Genomic DNA, 15148 nt, shown 5'->3' on the forward strand with positions numbered 1-15148 from the left:
CATAAAAGCAGGTATTTACTGAGTGATTTCCATGTATTAAAAGAGTTTCATATGGAGTACCTCATTTAAATCTCATAGCAATGGGACAGATACCACCACCACCATCTTACAGCTCAGGACACAAGTTTAAAGAGGTTAACTAAATTGCTCAAATTCAGTTAGCTAGGATGCACTGATGCTTTAGATAGTCTGACTCTAGAGCTCAGGTTCTAAAACCTTAAAATGATAACTTTAGCTTAAGGGATCCAGAAATAGAAACAAGCAGGATAATGAGAATTATTTTTGACCTTGTTTAAAAATTTTATAACATTCACGTACCAAATTTTCAATCAAAGAGTCTTTTTCAGCCAGCTGACTTTGTAAAAGTTCCCGAGTACTTTTTAGTTCTTCTATCTCTTCTCGCAGCCTACTAATTTCTTCTGGCTGAACGCCATTCACCTGAGCCCCATCAGTGTAAGGCCCTTGATGCTGACTGTCTTTTCCTATTAGGCATAAAATTTGAGAAGTCAACATGAAACTTTTCATTTTTTGAGCTGACAATTCAAGTGTAAAAAAATACATAATTTCCTGAATAATTACTTTGGAGGCACTTTTGTATGCACATTTCATCTTTGCAAAACAGTGTACTGACAAAAATAACAAACTGATGTTTTCAGGGTTTCTGGGAGGAAAACAGCACAGTCTTAAGACTAAACTGGCTCAGTGATCTAAAATTAAGAATGACAGTAGCTTCAATTCCAATTCTATCACTTAATATAAGAGAAAATAAAATCTTTTTAGAAATCTTCACAAAAGAATAGCTTTCTATACGGCCTAAAAGAACTGACGAATTATTGTCATAAATAGAGGAAGTAAAAGTTATTTTCTTCTAAAAATTTTGGTCACCTTCATATAAATAAACTATGTTTCTAAGCAGCTAGCATTCCAATCATAAGCAGTATAGAATGAGACTATTTACAAGCATTTGAGCCCTTAGCATGTGCCAGACACCAAACTAGAATTTTATATATATTACTTCATTTAAATCTCAGCTCCACTTTGCAGATTTAAAAAAAAAAAAAAAAAAGGAAAGGCTAGACCAGTCATTCAAAACTGGCTATACATTAGAATCACCTGGGGAGCTTGTAATAATCACTGGTGCCTGGACCCAGTCCCTAACTAATTTAATTAGAAACTTCAGTGGGCGTCTCAGTATCAGTATTAAAAAAAAACTCAAGGGATCTCAATGTGTAGGTAGCTAAGGTTGAGAATCAATGGATAGCAGAGATTTGACTTCAAATTCTGACTTACACTTCTGTCACAGCGATTAAGGTTAAAGAAAGATGAGCCCACAAGAATAATCTCTTGGGGACACTACAATAGGAATGGCTAGCTACACTTTGGAGAAGGCAATGGCACCCCACTCCAGGACTCTTGCCTGGAAAATCCCATGGACAGAGGAGCCTGGTATGCTGCAGTCCATGGGGTCGCTAGGAGTCGGACATGACTGAGCGACTTCACTTTCACTTTTCATTTTCCTGCATTGGAGAAGGAAATGGCAACCCACTGCAGTGTTCTTGCCTGGAGAATCCCAGGGACGGGGGAGCCTGGTGGGCTGCCGTCTATGGGGTCGCACAGAGTCGGACACGACTGAAGTGACTTAGTGGCAGCAGCAGCAGCGGCAGCTGCTACACTTACCTAGCTGTACTTTAAGAAGATTATATTGATCCTTGTGTTGCTGAATCTGAGATACTTGTTGTGTGACTGCTGTCTGGAGTTGTTCATTTTGACATTTTAATGTAGAAATCTGCTGCTTTAATTCCTCCAGTTGCAGATCCTGTGAAACAAAACAATTCAAGTGTTTTAAATTCAGACTAATGAGCATTAAGAACAACTTAAAAATTAGAGATTACTTTGAGGATGAGGATGTTAAACTACTCAACATTTTCAAACTCATTCAATAATTAAGCAATAACACAATATATGTACTAAGGCCGTTAACGTGTAGCAGAACTGTAAGATTTCAAGGCCCCACTACATGACACAACCTGCAATCTCACTGTGAGTTTTGGTTTGGGGGCAGTGGTGGGAGGGGGGTGGTGGTGTCAATTTTAAAAACTCCATTTTATGGTCCATCAAACTAAAAAATGTATACCAAATTATTTAAGCTTAGCATATGTATGCATCTTTATTACTTTTAACACTAAAAGACAAGCAGGGAACTTTGCTGCTGGTCCGCTGTTAGGACTTCTTTCAATGCAGGGGGTGTGGGTTCCAGCCTTTGTCAGGGAGCCAAGACCCCACATGCCTCTTGGCCAGAAAAACGAAAACATAAAACAATAAGCAATACTGTAACAAATTCAGTAAAGACTTTAACAATAGTCCACATTAAAATTTAAAAAAAAAAAAAAGACAATCATAGAACATTTAGATTTTAAAAAAAAGCTTTCACTTCTTACCACCTCCTACTTTAATTGGTTAGAATGTGATCTGTATCTTTATTTTCTTCTAATTTTTTTCCAATCCAAGTTTTTTAAACTTATCATAATCAGTCCATACATCATTTTTTAACTTTTAATTTGCCTACTATTCAATCATAATTTCCTAATATTAATCAGGAGATACAATATAATTTATATTAAAAAACAACATGAAGGCCGCTCTCCATTTTTCTAAATGATAGTTTCATTACAATAAACATCTTAGTCAATATAACTGTTTTTCTGAATTTTGGAGAATTTCCTTAGGATTGAGTTCCAAATATAATTCAAAGTTTATATAAATATTTTATAGCTCTTGAGGCTTGTTGCCTAATTGCCAAATGGTGTTCTAATTGGTGAGAATATTTAAAATTAACATTTCTAAAGAAGAGTCATTATAGTAATTGTGTCAAATCACTCTTTTCTTCTTCCAAATCAACCATATTTATCAGCTCCAAGTATAGGCTATAATACTGCCTTCCAAGTTCTTATTTCCCACTGTTGTAAAGATTACATTTTACCATCTGGAAATGACTGTGATTTTGTACTAAGATAGATGAAAAATTCTAATAACCATGAGCCGAGTAATGATTCAAATTTGGATCATTCAAAGATGATTCTAATTTACTAATTTGCTTATAAACTGAAAAGCTCAGACTGAATGCTCAATATATCTCCAGTATATTTTTATTCTTTTTTAGAGTTTCATTCCCAGCAGTATACATTGTGGGGAAAAGAAAGTGGAGGTAGCTCTCCTTCACAGGGCTCTACCCTAAAGCTCTTCCTTGCCACACCTGCCTCAGCTGTGTAGTCAGCAGAGGGTGGAGGGCAGTGCAGGAAAGGGATGGTGGACCTGCCTCACGTGAAACTGTCTTCATGACCCTCAAACTTTAACACCAGTTGCTGGGAGCCGGCACATTGCATATTGAGTGAGGATCTGGAATAGCTCAACTGGAATTCTATCACTTCCGGGAGCCAGCGTGAGGCACTCCGCCCATGACAAAGGTCATGAGGAAGGAGGCTCGGCATACGCAAAGGCGGGATCGAGCCTCAGGAGTCCCCCTGGAAATTCTCGAGCATCTACCCCCAAAACCAGAGTCTGCCTACTTTCTGCTTTGTGCTTTCACCTACACCTCTGACTTTACGGGGGGCTGTCCCCCACTACCTCTCTCTGAAAAAAGAGTTAGCTCACAGCTCCAGTTAATAATTCCTGGGTGTGACAGTGTTTAACCTACAAACTCCTTTGGAAATCCTCTAGCCTGCCTGAATGGGTTTTTCCGGCCACATGTGATTGTTCAGAGCCTCCCAACTGTGAGAGGCAGGAGATGTTCTAAACTGCCTAAACACAGATTCCTTTGAGTAGTTAAAAGATTGATTAGAAAATGTATTGGTGAAGGGTTTTTCACTTGTTGGGCCAATGTTTGCTGCTAAGTCTCCATACTCCTACTGTGTCCTTGGCAGTGTATTGATTGATATAATGGGTGTATAGAAATGTAAAATGCAGCTTTGTTCAATGCTTTTTGGAAGGCTGGCGCCTGACTTTGGAATAATCACCTTTAGAGAAAGATAAGTTTCTTAAAATGTTAACAGGCCTCCGGGCCAGAAGATGATGTCTATCACCTGAACTTTTGCATATGATAAGTTTGCAGGAAGAAAGCCTGGCTTGCTGCATGACTCTACCCCTTCCCCCATTATCCTCTATGCATACCTTAAGGTATAAAAACTACTTTGGAAAATAAAGTGCGGGCCTTGTTCACTGAAACTTGGTCTCCCCATGTCATTCTTCCCTTTAACTTCCGGCTGAGCGTCCATCTGGAGCGTGGATGTCCTCTGCGACCATTTATTTGCCTGGGCTTCTAAGACCCACTCGAGAAGGTGTCTAAGGTGGGGCACCTTCCGCTATTCGAGAGGGCGCCTGCGGCCTCCGTGGTCAGAGCTAACCTGGTGTCACGGGTTATATTGATTTTCCGCGTAAACCAAGCCACTCAGCTTCTTTTCTCCACTGAATTTTCCTACTGAGCTATCCTTATTCTATTACTCTTTGTATCCTTAATTAAAGTGTAATTAAGCAGTTATTCCCTGACCCTCGCCTAGCCGTCTCTCCTTCGAATACCCTGGATCAGCCGGGGCTGGTCCCCGGCAACCAGTAATCTCATTTTACAGATAATACTGCAGCACTTTCTAGGATTCTATTCCAATAAAGGTACATATGCCACAGTGAGGAATTAAATGAGAGAAGAAAACCAAGAAACATAGCTTGAAGGAATGTAAAGAAGCTAAGGTGCTGAATACTACGCAAGTGTGGGCTTGACTGGTATCCTGCAGAGAAAATGTCAGTTGATGATTTTCAAACTATAGTTTCAACTTATCATTATCCACTCTAATAGCTTCCTGTACTTTGTAGGGATACTGTGAGAATGCTGTGAAAATTAAATGTGACAGTATTTAAATGTGCTTAAGTAAGCACCCACAACACAGGAAACAAAAACCAGCAGTCATTATCATCATTGTCAGCTCCCTAATTTCCACCCATCACCACCATATCCTTCCTTCCCTCCAGCCCTGCCTCTCAAATTTCCCTTTATATAGCCAACAAAGATTCTGTGTACACATCAGCAACATGTGTCTTCCTTCTTTCTCCTTTTGCTAAGCTTACTCATAGTTATTCTTTCAGTGGGACTCAGCTTCTCTGTTTTCCCCAAGCTCCTACTACCTAGATAAATTAGGTAGGAGCTGCCATACACCTTTGATTATCTTTACTACTAGACTTGCTAAACACATATTAAGCTCTCAGTTTGCTGAATACTCAGATGCTTTTGAATTATTTAGGTAAATGATGAGTTTTACTTTGCATATCCTCTTGCCAAGAGAAATTCTTCCCTAAAGCAGAAAAGTATAAGTGCTTAGTCATGTCCAACTCTTTGCGACTCCATGGACTGTAGCCCGCTTAGACTCTTCTGTCCATGGGATTCCCCAGGCAAGAATATTGGAGCGGGTAGCCATTCCATTCTCCAGGGGCTCTTCCCAACCCAATGACTGAACTTGGGTCTCCTGCGTTCCAGGTGGATTCTTTACCATCGGAGTCATCAGGGAAGCCTCAGAAAAGTATCTAAATTTCTAGTATAACAGAGACTGTATACAATTTATCAGTACATACTTGCTCTCGAATCATATTTTTGTAGTGAGTCACAATACTGTCATGCTGCTCTAATGTTTTCTTCACCTCTTCTTCTTTTTTATCTTCTTCACTGGACTTATAAATAGCCTTAGTTATCACACCTATAAAAGAAGACATTTAAAAATACTGTTTTATTATCAAGACTTATCAGTAAAAACACATGGCCTAACGGCATGAGGCTTTGGGCTTCCTGGTGGCTCAGCAGTAAAGAACCTGCCTGCCAATCCAAAAGACGTGGGTTCAGTCCCTTGGTTGGGAAGATTGCCTGGAGAAGGAAATGGCAACTTACTCCAGTATTCTTTTCTGGGAAATCCCATGGACAGGCTACAGTCCATGGGGTCGAAAAAGAGTCGGACATGACTTTGCAACTAAACAACAACTGCATAAGAGATCAGAAGTCCTCTTTCCAATCTCACGGAGTGCCAACAGTCCTTCAGTGGGCTACAGAGCAAGAGCTAAAAAAAGATACTTTTAGGCTTATCATACAATCAATCTGCACGCATCCAGAATATACATATAAAATAAAATCAAAGGTACTTTCTAATGAATGTCAAGAGGAACCCTTGTCGTCTTACCTTCAAGTTCTTTTACCAGTTTTGTAAACTCATGATCAAATATCATGTATTCTGGACTGGGGAAGTTTGGCTGGGGTTTCTGAGACGCTCTGGAATACAGCTCATGTTTGCTAATAAATCCTAGTTTCTCTATGAAATTCTCTTTGCCAATCCTCTTCTCTATCAGTTGTTTTAGTTTCTCTCTACAGAGATAAGTATATTGAGATGCTTAAAAAGTCATAACAAAACAGAAAAGCCTGGTCTACATTATGCTTTGGCAGAAAAAAATTTATCATTATCTATTGATGACATCAGCAAATCATTTTCCTCTTACTTACTTCATATAGGTCTCAAGAGAGTTATCATTGAAGTAAATCGAAATGCCCAACAAGAGAGCACATAAGCCTTGGACCAACTGTTCCTCTTCTCCAAGATTTTCTGCAATTTGTCCTGTAAGCTGAAATCTTTGTTAAGAAAACTAATGGTTCATAGTATCAAGAATACTTCATTTTACAATTTGAATCTGGCATGTATTTCATGTAAGTTTCAACAAGAAATTCTATACACAATCCAATAAAACATAAAACAGTGGTATACATGTACACACACACCCCCCCACACACACACAGCTTAAGCAAGCATCATTATCACCTTAACCATTTAAAAGTCTTCAACATAAAGAGAATGCAAACATTTGAGGCATGGAGCTACCTCTAATTGAGAAGAAGAAATAGAAAAGATAGAAAAGATAAATACTTATATGTATCTTACTAAAACATAAAGGATACAAATGGAACATTGGCTGAATTGTGAAGAAAGTGTGTCACTGCAATGGGGCAGTTGCTAAGCCAGGTACAAAGCAACATTAGTAATCCAACTCTTGTCTGTATTTTGCTTCCCTGCAATAAACAAGTTAGCAGAAATCTTTTTATGCTTTTCAAACTTGAAGTTGCCCTAAGATCCCTCCCCATCTACATATAAAGACATTTAACATCTTATAAAAGATGTGTCAGGAATCTGGATTTTAAAAATTGAACAAGAAAATGCACTCTTGTGTCCTCTTTGGACTGTACTTCTGAAACAGAGAGCAGAAATTAGACTTGATCCATGTTTATAAGCATATACCAGGTTATCTAAAATATTGCCAGAGGAAAACCTGATATGCTCAGGAAGAAATATATGATGTGGATACTTATAATTTATCAATCTTAAAACACTTTAGCATAAATTTGCTGGCAAATTTAATATGCTTCAATAGGAATTAAAAAAAAAAAACTAGTTTCTAATAAAAATACAAATTCTACCTCCTTCAAAAAAATATAAAAAAAACCAAAAAAACCCCCAAACCAAAGACATAATCTCCTGAACTGTTTAGTTAAATTCCATTAAAGAATATCTTTCTCTAACAGGAAAATAAATAAACCATGTTACAAACTCCTGAGAAATGCCAAATAATGAGAAATCACAAGCATAATGGAGAAGAAAAAGATTTATTTAAATTAGCTAAGTGCCTCAAACCCCTAACTAACTATACTGCTGCTAATATGTTAAACAATATTGGAAACTAGCATGTCCATCAACATTACACTTTCCTAAATTTTCATACAACACATTTATATCCCTTATATGAGGTATTTTCTTAGTTCCTAATATTCAGTTCAGTTCAGTTCAGTCGCTCAGTCGTGTCCGACTCTTTGCGACCCCATGAAATGCAGCACGTCAGGCCTCCCTGTCCATCACCAACTCCCGGAGTCTACCCAAATTCATTCCATTGAGTTGGTGATGCCATCCAACCATCTCATCCTCTGTTGTCCCCTTCTCCTCCCGCCCTCAATCTTTCCCAGCATCAGGGTCTTTTCAAATTAGTCGGCTCTTCGCATCAGGTGGCCATAATATTGACCTTGCCCAAATTATATTACATAACCTGCATTTCTGTTTAAGCAAAACAAAACTTGCTTCAAAGAAGATAATGGAAATTAGCACAATAATGCATTGCTTTGGGAGTAATTTCAGAAAATTTCCAAAATACAACTGTTTAAAAATCAAGACAAGGTATGGATTCAAAAGTAACTATTACTATGTTTTGAAAAATTTCTATCACTCATCCAGACTATTCTAATTTCATGAACCTTAATGGCAATATCTTGGCCTTTCTATAATCTTTTTTCAAGAATATTTAATTAAATTCAAATCAGACCTCTTCAAATGCCAAGTAAGCATTAATTAGCATGATTTAGTTTTTACATAAAGCATTAGTTTTACTTTTTCCTTGCCTTTATGTCATTATTGTGTCCACAGTATATCTTCATGTTACCCAGGTAAACTGAAGATAAAATTTATTATGGGAATACCATTCACAGGCACCAAACATACTGACATTGTATAAACAAGGGCATTCTATCAAATCACTGACTGATGTCTGAGTAAACAAAAATGGAATTAGGTTCAATTTTGAAAAGTATGTCCTTTGGGGTCTAGCTGAAGGTTAAAAAGAGCAAAGTCAAACACAACTGGTTAGAACCAGGTAGAAGACAGAATGGAACACCTTGTTTATTACAGCAACAATTTTGATTAGGAATGAGCCTAATCAAAACTGTATATGTACACTGCTATGTGTGAAATAGATAGCTAGTTGGAAGCTGCTGTATAGCACAGGGAGCTCAGCTCAGCTCAATGCTGAGATGACCTGGGTGCAGGGGGTGGTGGGACGGGGGAAGTGAGAGGGATGCTCAGAGAAGGAGGGGTATATGAATACATATGGCTGATTCATGCTGTTGTACAGCAGAATTGTAAAACAATGATCCTCCAATTTAACAAATTAAAAAAAAAAAACAAAAAACATGAAAGAAATTCAACCAGAGTAGTCATGGAGGGCTCTTTTTATTTAGAAATGAAAGTTCTAAAGATGTTCTCATCAATAGGATCATAAGAATAATAACAAAATGTTAATTTTTTAATATATGATTTAGAAAAAATAATTCACCGCTCTATCATGATGTCATTTAATTATAGTGAAGCTAACTGCTATTAAAATCTCTCTCTCCTGGACTTCCCTGGTGGTCCAGTGGCAAAGACTCCGACTACCAATGCAGGGGGCCCATGTTCAATCCCTGGTCAGGGAACTAGATCCCACATGCTGCAACTAAGGGTTCATATGCCACAGCTAAAGATACTGCCTGCCACAATGAAGATCGAGAAGTCTGTGTGCCTCAACTGAGATCCAGCACAGCCAAAAATAGAAAAAAAACTCTCTCACTGTTATCAGTTATCCCCCACTGTAAGAAACAACCACAGTCAAATATTTTTACATGTTGACAACATGGATATACTCATTCTACTACTGGAATTCTTTCCAGCTTGAAAAAATAAATAAATAAAAGTATCATTAAAGGGAGCCTTAAAAAAGTGGGAGAGGCTAAAACTGACCAAAAATCTTAGTTTGTTAACTAGTGAAAAATGCTCTCTTTTTTTAGGGGGTGGGGGGTAAGCTCTATCTAAACTAAAAATGTTTCAAAATACTGTTGGAACTTTTGTCTGTCTGCAGATACTTTTGCCTACCATTCACAAATTGCATGATGCATTTGAATTACACATTTACTGAAAAAAAAAAAAAAAAAAGGCTGAGAATTATTTCAAATCTTGTTGCAGAGAACCTCGAACATTTCAGAAGAAATAAAGTATTATTCCTAAAAATACATTAATAATAAAAATATGTAAAGTTAACATTTTAAACAACTGGTGTTTAAGTATTAAAATGAGGTTCAAGAGTATTATGATCAGATTTACTTCCTAGTGGTGGCCTCTGAAGACAGAGAATAAGAGGAAAGGGACTAGATGGAACTTGTGGGATTATGAACACTATGCTGCATATTTTGTCTTGCGTGGTGGTTACAGAAATATATTCAACCATGAAAATCATCAGACTGAACACTTAAGGTCTGTGCATTTTACTGTATATAAATTATACTTTCCAAAATTTCCCTTTTAAATGAATGACATGCACACTTATAAAATTCTTTACTTAGTATTGAAAATTCTGACAGCTAAAGCTGCCAAATCTGTCTGTGCGTGAGGTATTAACACGCGTTAAATCATGCTCATACACAAGATACAACTCCCAATAGAACCTCAGTTATTAGTATCCATGCTGCACATGCCCAAATATGGAATTAAAAGTACACACCTTTTTTGGCCAAATGTCCCAGAAAACAGATCAAAATCAAACACAAATCACACTCTCCCCTAGCACACATCAAAAACGAATCCGAAATGGTAGTGTAGCACATACATAACACCCAGAATAACTCAAGATGTTTAAACTCTTTCAAATCACAAATTTATACTTACTATTGTATATTTTCAATAACTTATATAAAAGTATCATATTCTTTCATACGCTGATTAAAGACAAAATTTTTAACTCTTAAATTTTACTACCTCTGAAATGGTTTCATTGGAAATAAAGCAGCAAGCTTGGGTGAAAAATCACACCAAAAACCCCAAACCAAGGAATTCCAGAAAGTGCAAGCATCCCCAGAGGAAGCACAGGAGAGCTTCAGATGCTCACTCCCACAGTCCTTAGTAACACCACTACAGTACCCAGAGAGAAACCCGAGAGTCACGGTAGAGATTAACTTGCTGACACATACAAGTGTGAGTAGGATATAACTTCAAACAAGCAGTTAAAAAAAAACAATTAACAAAACCCAAGACAAAGAAAAAGGCTGGCTGTAGAAGGAAATGCCTAAGCCCAAACAAGTGATACATACCCGTCGGTTGATCTTATCGCCCTGCAAATTATACATTAAAGATTATTTGAAAATATTACTGCTTGAGAAAAATGTATACCCAGAAAAATCCCTCAAATACAGTCTCTCTAGCAACCCAAGCCAACAGTTTGGAACTGGATAGATCTAATCTTTTATTATACCAACGTATGTACATTTTAGAGGAGAAAGGCTAATTTTACAGCACTGTGATTACTTAAAAGTGGGAAGACACCACTATCTTGAGGATTTCTCATTATGCATTAGTTAGAATTGCAATGTTAGAGCTAAGTATGTGGTGATGATGGTTAGACAGTTAATTACTATTTGGCTTAAGAAAAGCTGTTAAACACCACTATATTTAAAATAAGTGACTAATAAGGACCTATTGGGAACTCTACAGGGAACTTTACTCAATATTCTGTAAAAATCTTCATGGGAAAGAATCTAAAAAAAGAATGGATATACGTATAACTGATTTACTTTGCTGTATACCTGAAACTAACATAACATTGTAAATAAAACATACTCTAATACAAAATTAAAAAAAGAAAAGCCGTTTTCCATACACAGCAACAAGACAAAAACAAGTATTAAATAAATAAGACTATGAATATTTTGGAGTACTTCTAAAAAATCACTAAGATAAATAATAAAGATAAAGCAGGCTTTCAATCAAAGTACACTGATTCTAAATAACAAAGGAAGAGTTCAACTCTCTTTTCACTAGCTAATTTTTAAGCCTTCATTTATAACTCCCTATGGATGGTACTGATGTTTCTTTAAAAGCTCACAATAAAACAATTCAACAAGTGTGGCAAAATTAAAAACTGAGAAGCACTCCACATATCATGGGGAAGGAAGAAGATAATACCAGTGGATAGAGCAATTTTAGACTTATGGACATTTTCACTCTCCTTGAATGATTCTGAATGTCTATGACTTTAAAGTTTTGCTTAAGCATCAACCTGAATCATTAAACAGCAAGGCTGGCACATGTGGGCAAATCATCTAAATATAGTAAGGGATATTCCTAAATATCAATCCTTTGGCATTCACATTTCAATGAAGCTTCGATACTTTTATTAGGAGTCTAAAGGAATGCAAACATCTTACGTTTATTTACATCTCACTAGGTAAACTATACGCCTTGGGGTTCGGAGGATTTGAGAGCTCACAAACATCAAGGGGTATGTATACTGTTTAACTATATAAGCAATGGATTGGTATTTTGTTTTCTGAAAGGAAGATCAATTGCCCTGGGAAGAGAAAGAGCAAGGTACACAGCTATGAACCACTCTATTCTATTTCCTCTCATACACTGATCCGAATTCAGCTATTGAGCAGTAAGAGAAATTATTATATGGATGATATAAAAAGAAAACAAATTCCCCCCCTCAAAAAAAAACCCACCACCTTTCTGTACAGAACACGTGTTTCCATCCTGATGCAGACCGTATTCATTATTTGGCAAAACCATTCTGATAGGAGTATTATTTCCTGCTTTCTCTCCACAAAACCATTTCTTGTAACAGTGAGCTAATGAGCAGTCTTGCCTTGTTCCCTTTCCATCTGCATCTACTAAGGACATCCTTAAACCCTTGTGTCACTGACATCTAAATGAAACTTCCCGCCCCCTCCCTAGAGGAATCTTGGTCTCTTTACCTGTGAAAGAATGTTGGTGCACTGCTGCAGCAAGGAAACTGGAGGATTGCCGATACTTGTAGCGAGTTGAACCCTGAGCAGCTGTTCTTTCTGGGTAGCGTTTTCTTGCAAAGCATGGGCAAGGGCCACGGCAGCACACCAGTTTGAAAGTGAATCAGTAGAAAATAAACCTCCGCATAACAACTGACCAGCTGAGACCGTATTGCCTGTTGCTACAAAGGTGGCAGGCAGATAACAATAAGGTGAAAATGAATTATGCTGTTTCCAAACACACAAAAATAGTATGAAATAATACTTAAAAATCTGTTAATTAGCAGTATTAAGTAACACTTTCAAAAGTCTGTTTTTACAAAATTAAATTTAAAAGATGACAAAGAAGTATCTTGAAAGGAAAGTAGCAAAACAAAGAAATATTAGAACACTTCAGGCATCAAACTGATGATGGTATATTCCAGAAATTATGACCTTAATTAAAAACTACACTTCTAAAACAAATTGAGAGGAAATGTTGTATTTTAAACATTACATTACACACTAATATTCTACATTTTAAATATCTATTACACGTTTTTTTTTTACTATTAAAAGATAATTATTTATTTTAAAAGTTAGAATTAAATTATTTACCATCAATAGTGGAAGGCAGAAGTGTTGACACAATTTCTCCTTGTCCTTTCTGATTTTTATATAAGAAACACTGGAAACAGTAGAGAACAGCACAGCGTAATACAAATGGCTGCCTTTCATTAACCATGGACATGAGAAGTACTACGATGGCTGGTCTGTTGCATTTAAAAAGAAAAGAACAAAACGAAATGTTGCAGTCTACGTACATAAATCAATAGCTAGTCATTTTTGTTGACTGAAAAGCCACAGCCAGAATACCAGCAAGTTAACTATTTTCATCTCCATTTCACAGAATAGATATCTGCAGCTGAGAGAAATGAAGTGATCTGCTTGCTAAGGCACACAGCTAGGAAGTGATCAGATTAGATTAGATCAGTTGCTCAGTCGTGTCCGACTCTTTGCGAACCCATGAATCGCAGCACGCCAGGCCTCCCTGTCCATCATTAACTCCTGGAGTTCACTGAGACTCACGTCCATTGAGTCAGTGATGCCATCCAGCCATCTCATCCTCTGTCGTCCCCTTCTCCTCCTGCCCCCAATCCCTCCCAGCATCAGAGTCTTTTCCAATGAGTCAACTCTTCGCATGAGGTGGCCAAAGTACTGGAGTTTCAGCTTTAGCATCATTCCTTCCAAAGAAATCCCAGGGCTGATCTCCTTCAGAATGGACTGGTTGGATACCCGAGTACAAATATACAGGTTCTGAAGACTGGAAACTCTTAAAATACCAACATATTTATCTTTTCAGATAATTTCTTGTTTCAAAACACAGGACTGAACTCCTTAAAAGAATAAGACGTGTAGACAAGATATACTAATTCGTCTGCGGGATCTCAGCATTTCTCTTTTCCTACCTTGGTGGGTTTGAAGGTGCATTTACAGAAGCAAAGTAGTCTTGGTTTACTTGGCAGCCTCGAATAACTTCTGATACAGTATTAATGGTCTGTAATGAACATGAGTGGAGAAGAAAATTTAGAGAAAGTGAGTTGAAGGAAAAACCCTGTTTTTAAAAGAAGAAAATGTTACATTCTTTTGCTTTTTGCTTTTAAACAACAAAACTTAGATAACAAAAATGTCAGTTACAGCATTATAATCTTGTAACACTTTTGTGAGATTATATTTTAAAACACTAAGCGCCTCCAACTAAAAATAAACTTGACCACATGCATTTAAAATCTTAAAAAAAACTAAAATTAATAATATCCTCTCAGAGAGAGACTCTATTTCTACAAAGCAAGAAAAAGAATGCTTAAAAATAAAATCAGAGAACATATTTAAAATGTAACAAATTACAAATTCAATATAAGGATGAGGCTGAAAAAAACCTCCAAGTAAAAAGAATAAAAAGACAGTGGGTCCAGAAAGTCTAATAATCTATTAATAGAGTTCAAGACACAGAAAAGAGGAAATTGTCAAAGAACACATAAAACTTCCTCAGAACTGAAGTACTTATGTCTCTAGTTTGAAAGGGCCCAATGAGTACTAAAATTTAGTGGGGTTGAGAGGTAGAGTCTGTAATACAGCACATCATCAGTAAATTTCAGAAACAAACCAGAAAGATTCTAGAGAAAGAAAGTGGGTTATACAAAAAGACTCAAAATGGCTTCAGACTTCTTAGTAGCAACACTGGAATAATGTTCTGAAAGTTGAGTGTTCATGATTTCCAATTCTGAATTCCATACCTAACCAAACACTAGATTAATTCTGAAGGTGGAGGAATGACATGAAAAAGCTAAAACCAAATTATCTTGCCATTCACCCCCTTTCAAGGAGTTAAGTAAAATAAAATAATGAACCAAGGGGTGGTAGAAAATGACACAGAATCTAGATAACCAAGGAATCCCCTGGGGGCTCAGATGGTAAAGAATCCACCTGCAATGAGGGAGACCTGGGTTTGATCCC

General features: G+C 37.0%; 1 protein-coding gene across 4 annotated transcripts in view; it reads right to left on the reverse strand.

Moving 5' to 3' along the window:
- USO1 (USO1 vesicle transport factor) overlaps window positions 1-15148 on the reverse strand; it is an 80975-nt gene that overhangs the window by 7545 nt on the left and 58282 nt on the right. For 2 of the 4 annotated variants that reach the window (XM_006042315.4, XM_006042316.4), the window contains 10 exons: window positions 14101-14189; window positions 13250-13404; window positions 12623-12834; window positions 10961-10981; window positions 6980-7090; window positions 6530-6648; window positions 6213-6394; window positions 5617-5738; window positions 1678-1816; window positions 319-482 (listed from right to left, as the gene is read on the reverse strand). In XM_006042315.4, coding sequence (XP_006042377.1) covers window positions 319-482; window positions 1678-1816; window positions 5617-5738; window positions 6213-6394; window positions 6530-6648; window positions 6980-7090; window positions 10961-10981; window positions 12623-12834; window positions 13250-13404; window positions 14101-14189 — 1314 coding nt within the window. The remainder of the gene's footprint in view (window positions 1-318; window positions 483-1677; window positions 1817-5616; window positions 5739-6212; window positions 6395-6529; window positions 6649-6979; window positions 7091-10960; window positions 10982-12622; window positions 12835-13249; window positions 13405-14100; window positions 14190-15148) is intronic. The other 2 variants (XM_006042318.4, XM_006042317.4) reach the window with 1 other exon arrangement.

The sequence above is a fragment of the Bubalus bubalis genome, chromosome 7, assembly GCF_019923935.1.
Source record: "Bubalus bubalis isolate 160015118507 breed Murrah chromosome 7, NDDB_SH_1, whole genome shotgun sequence".
Classification (NCBI taxonomy): domain Eukaryota; kingdom Metazoa; phylum Chordata; class Mammalia; order Artiodactyla; family Bovidae; genus Bubalus; species Bubalus bubalis.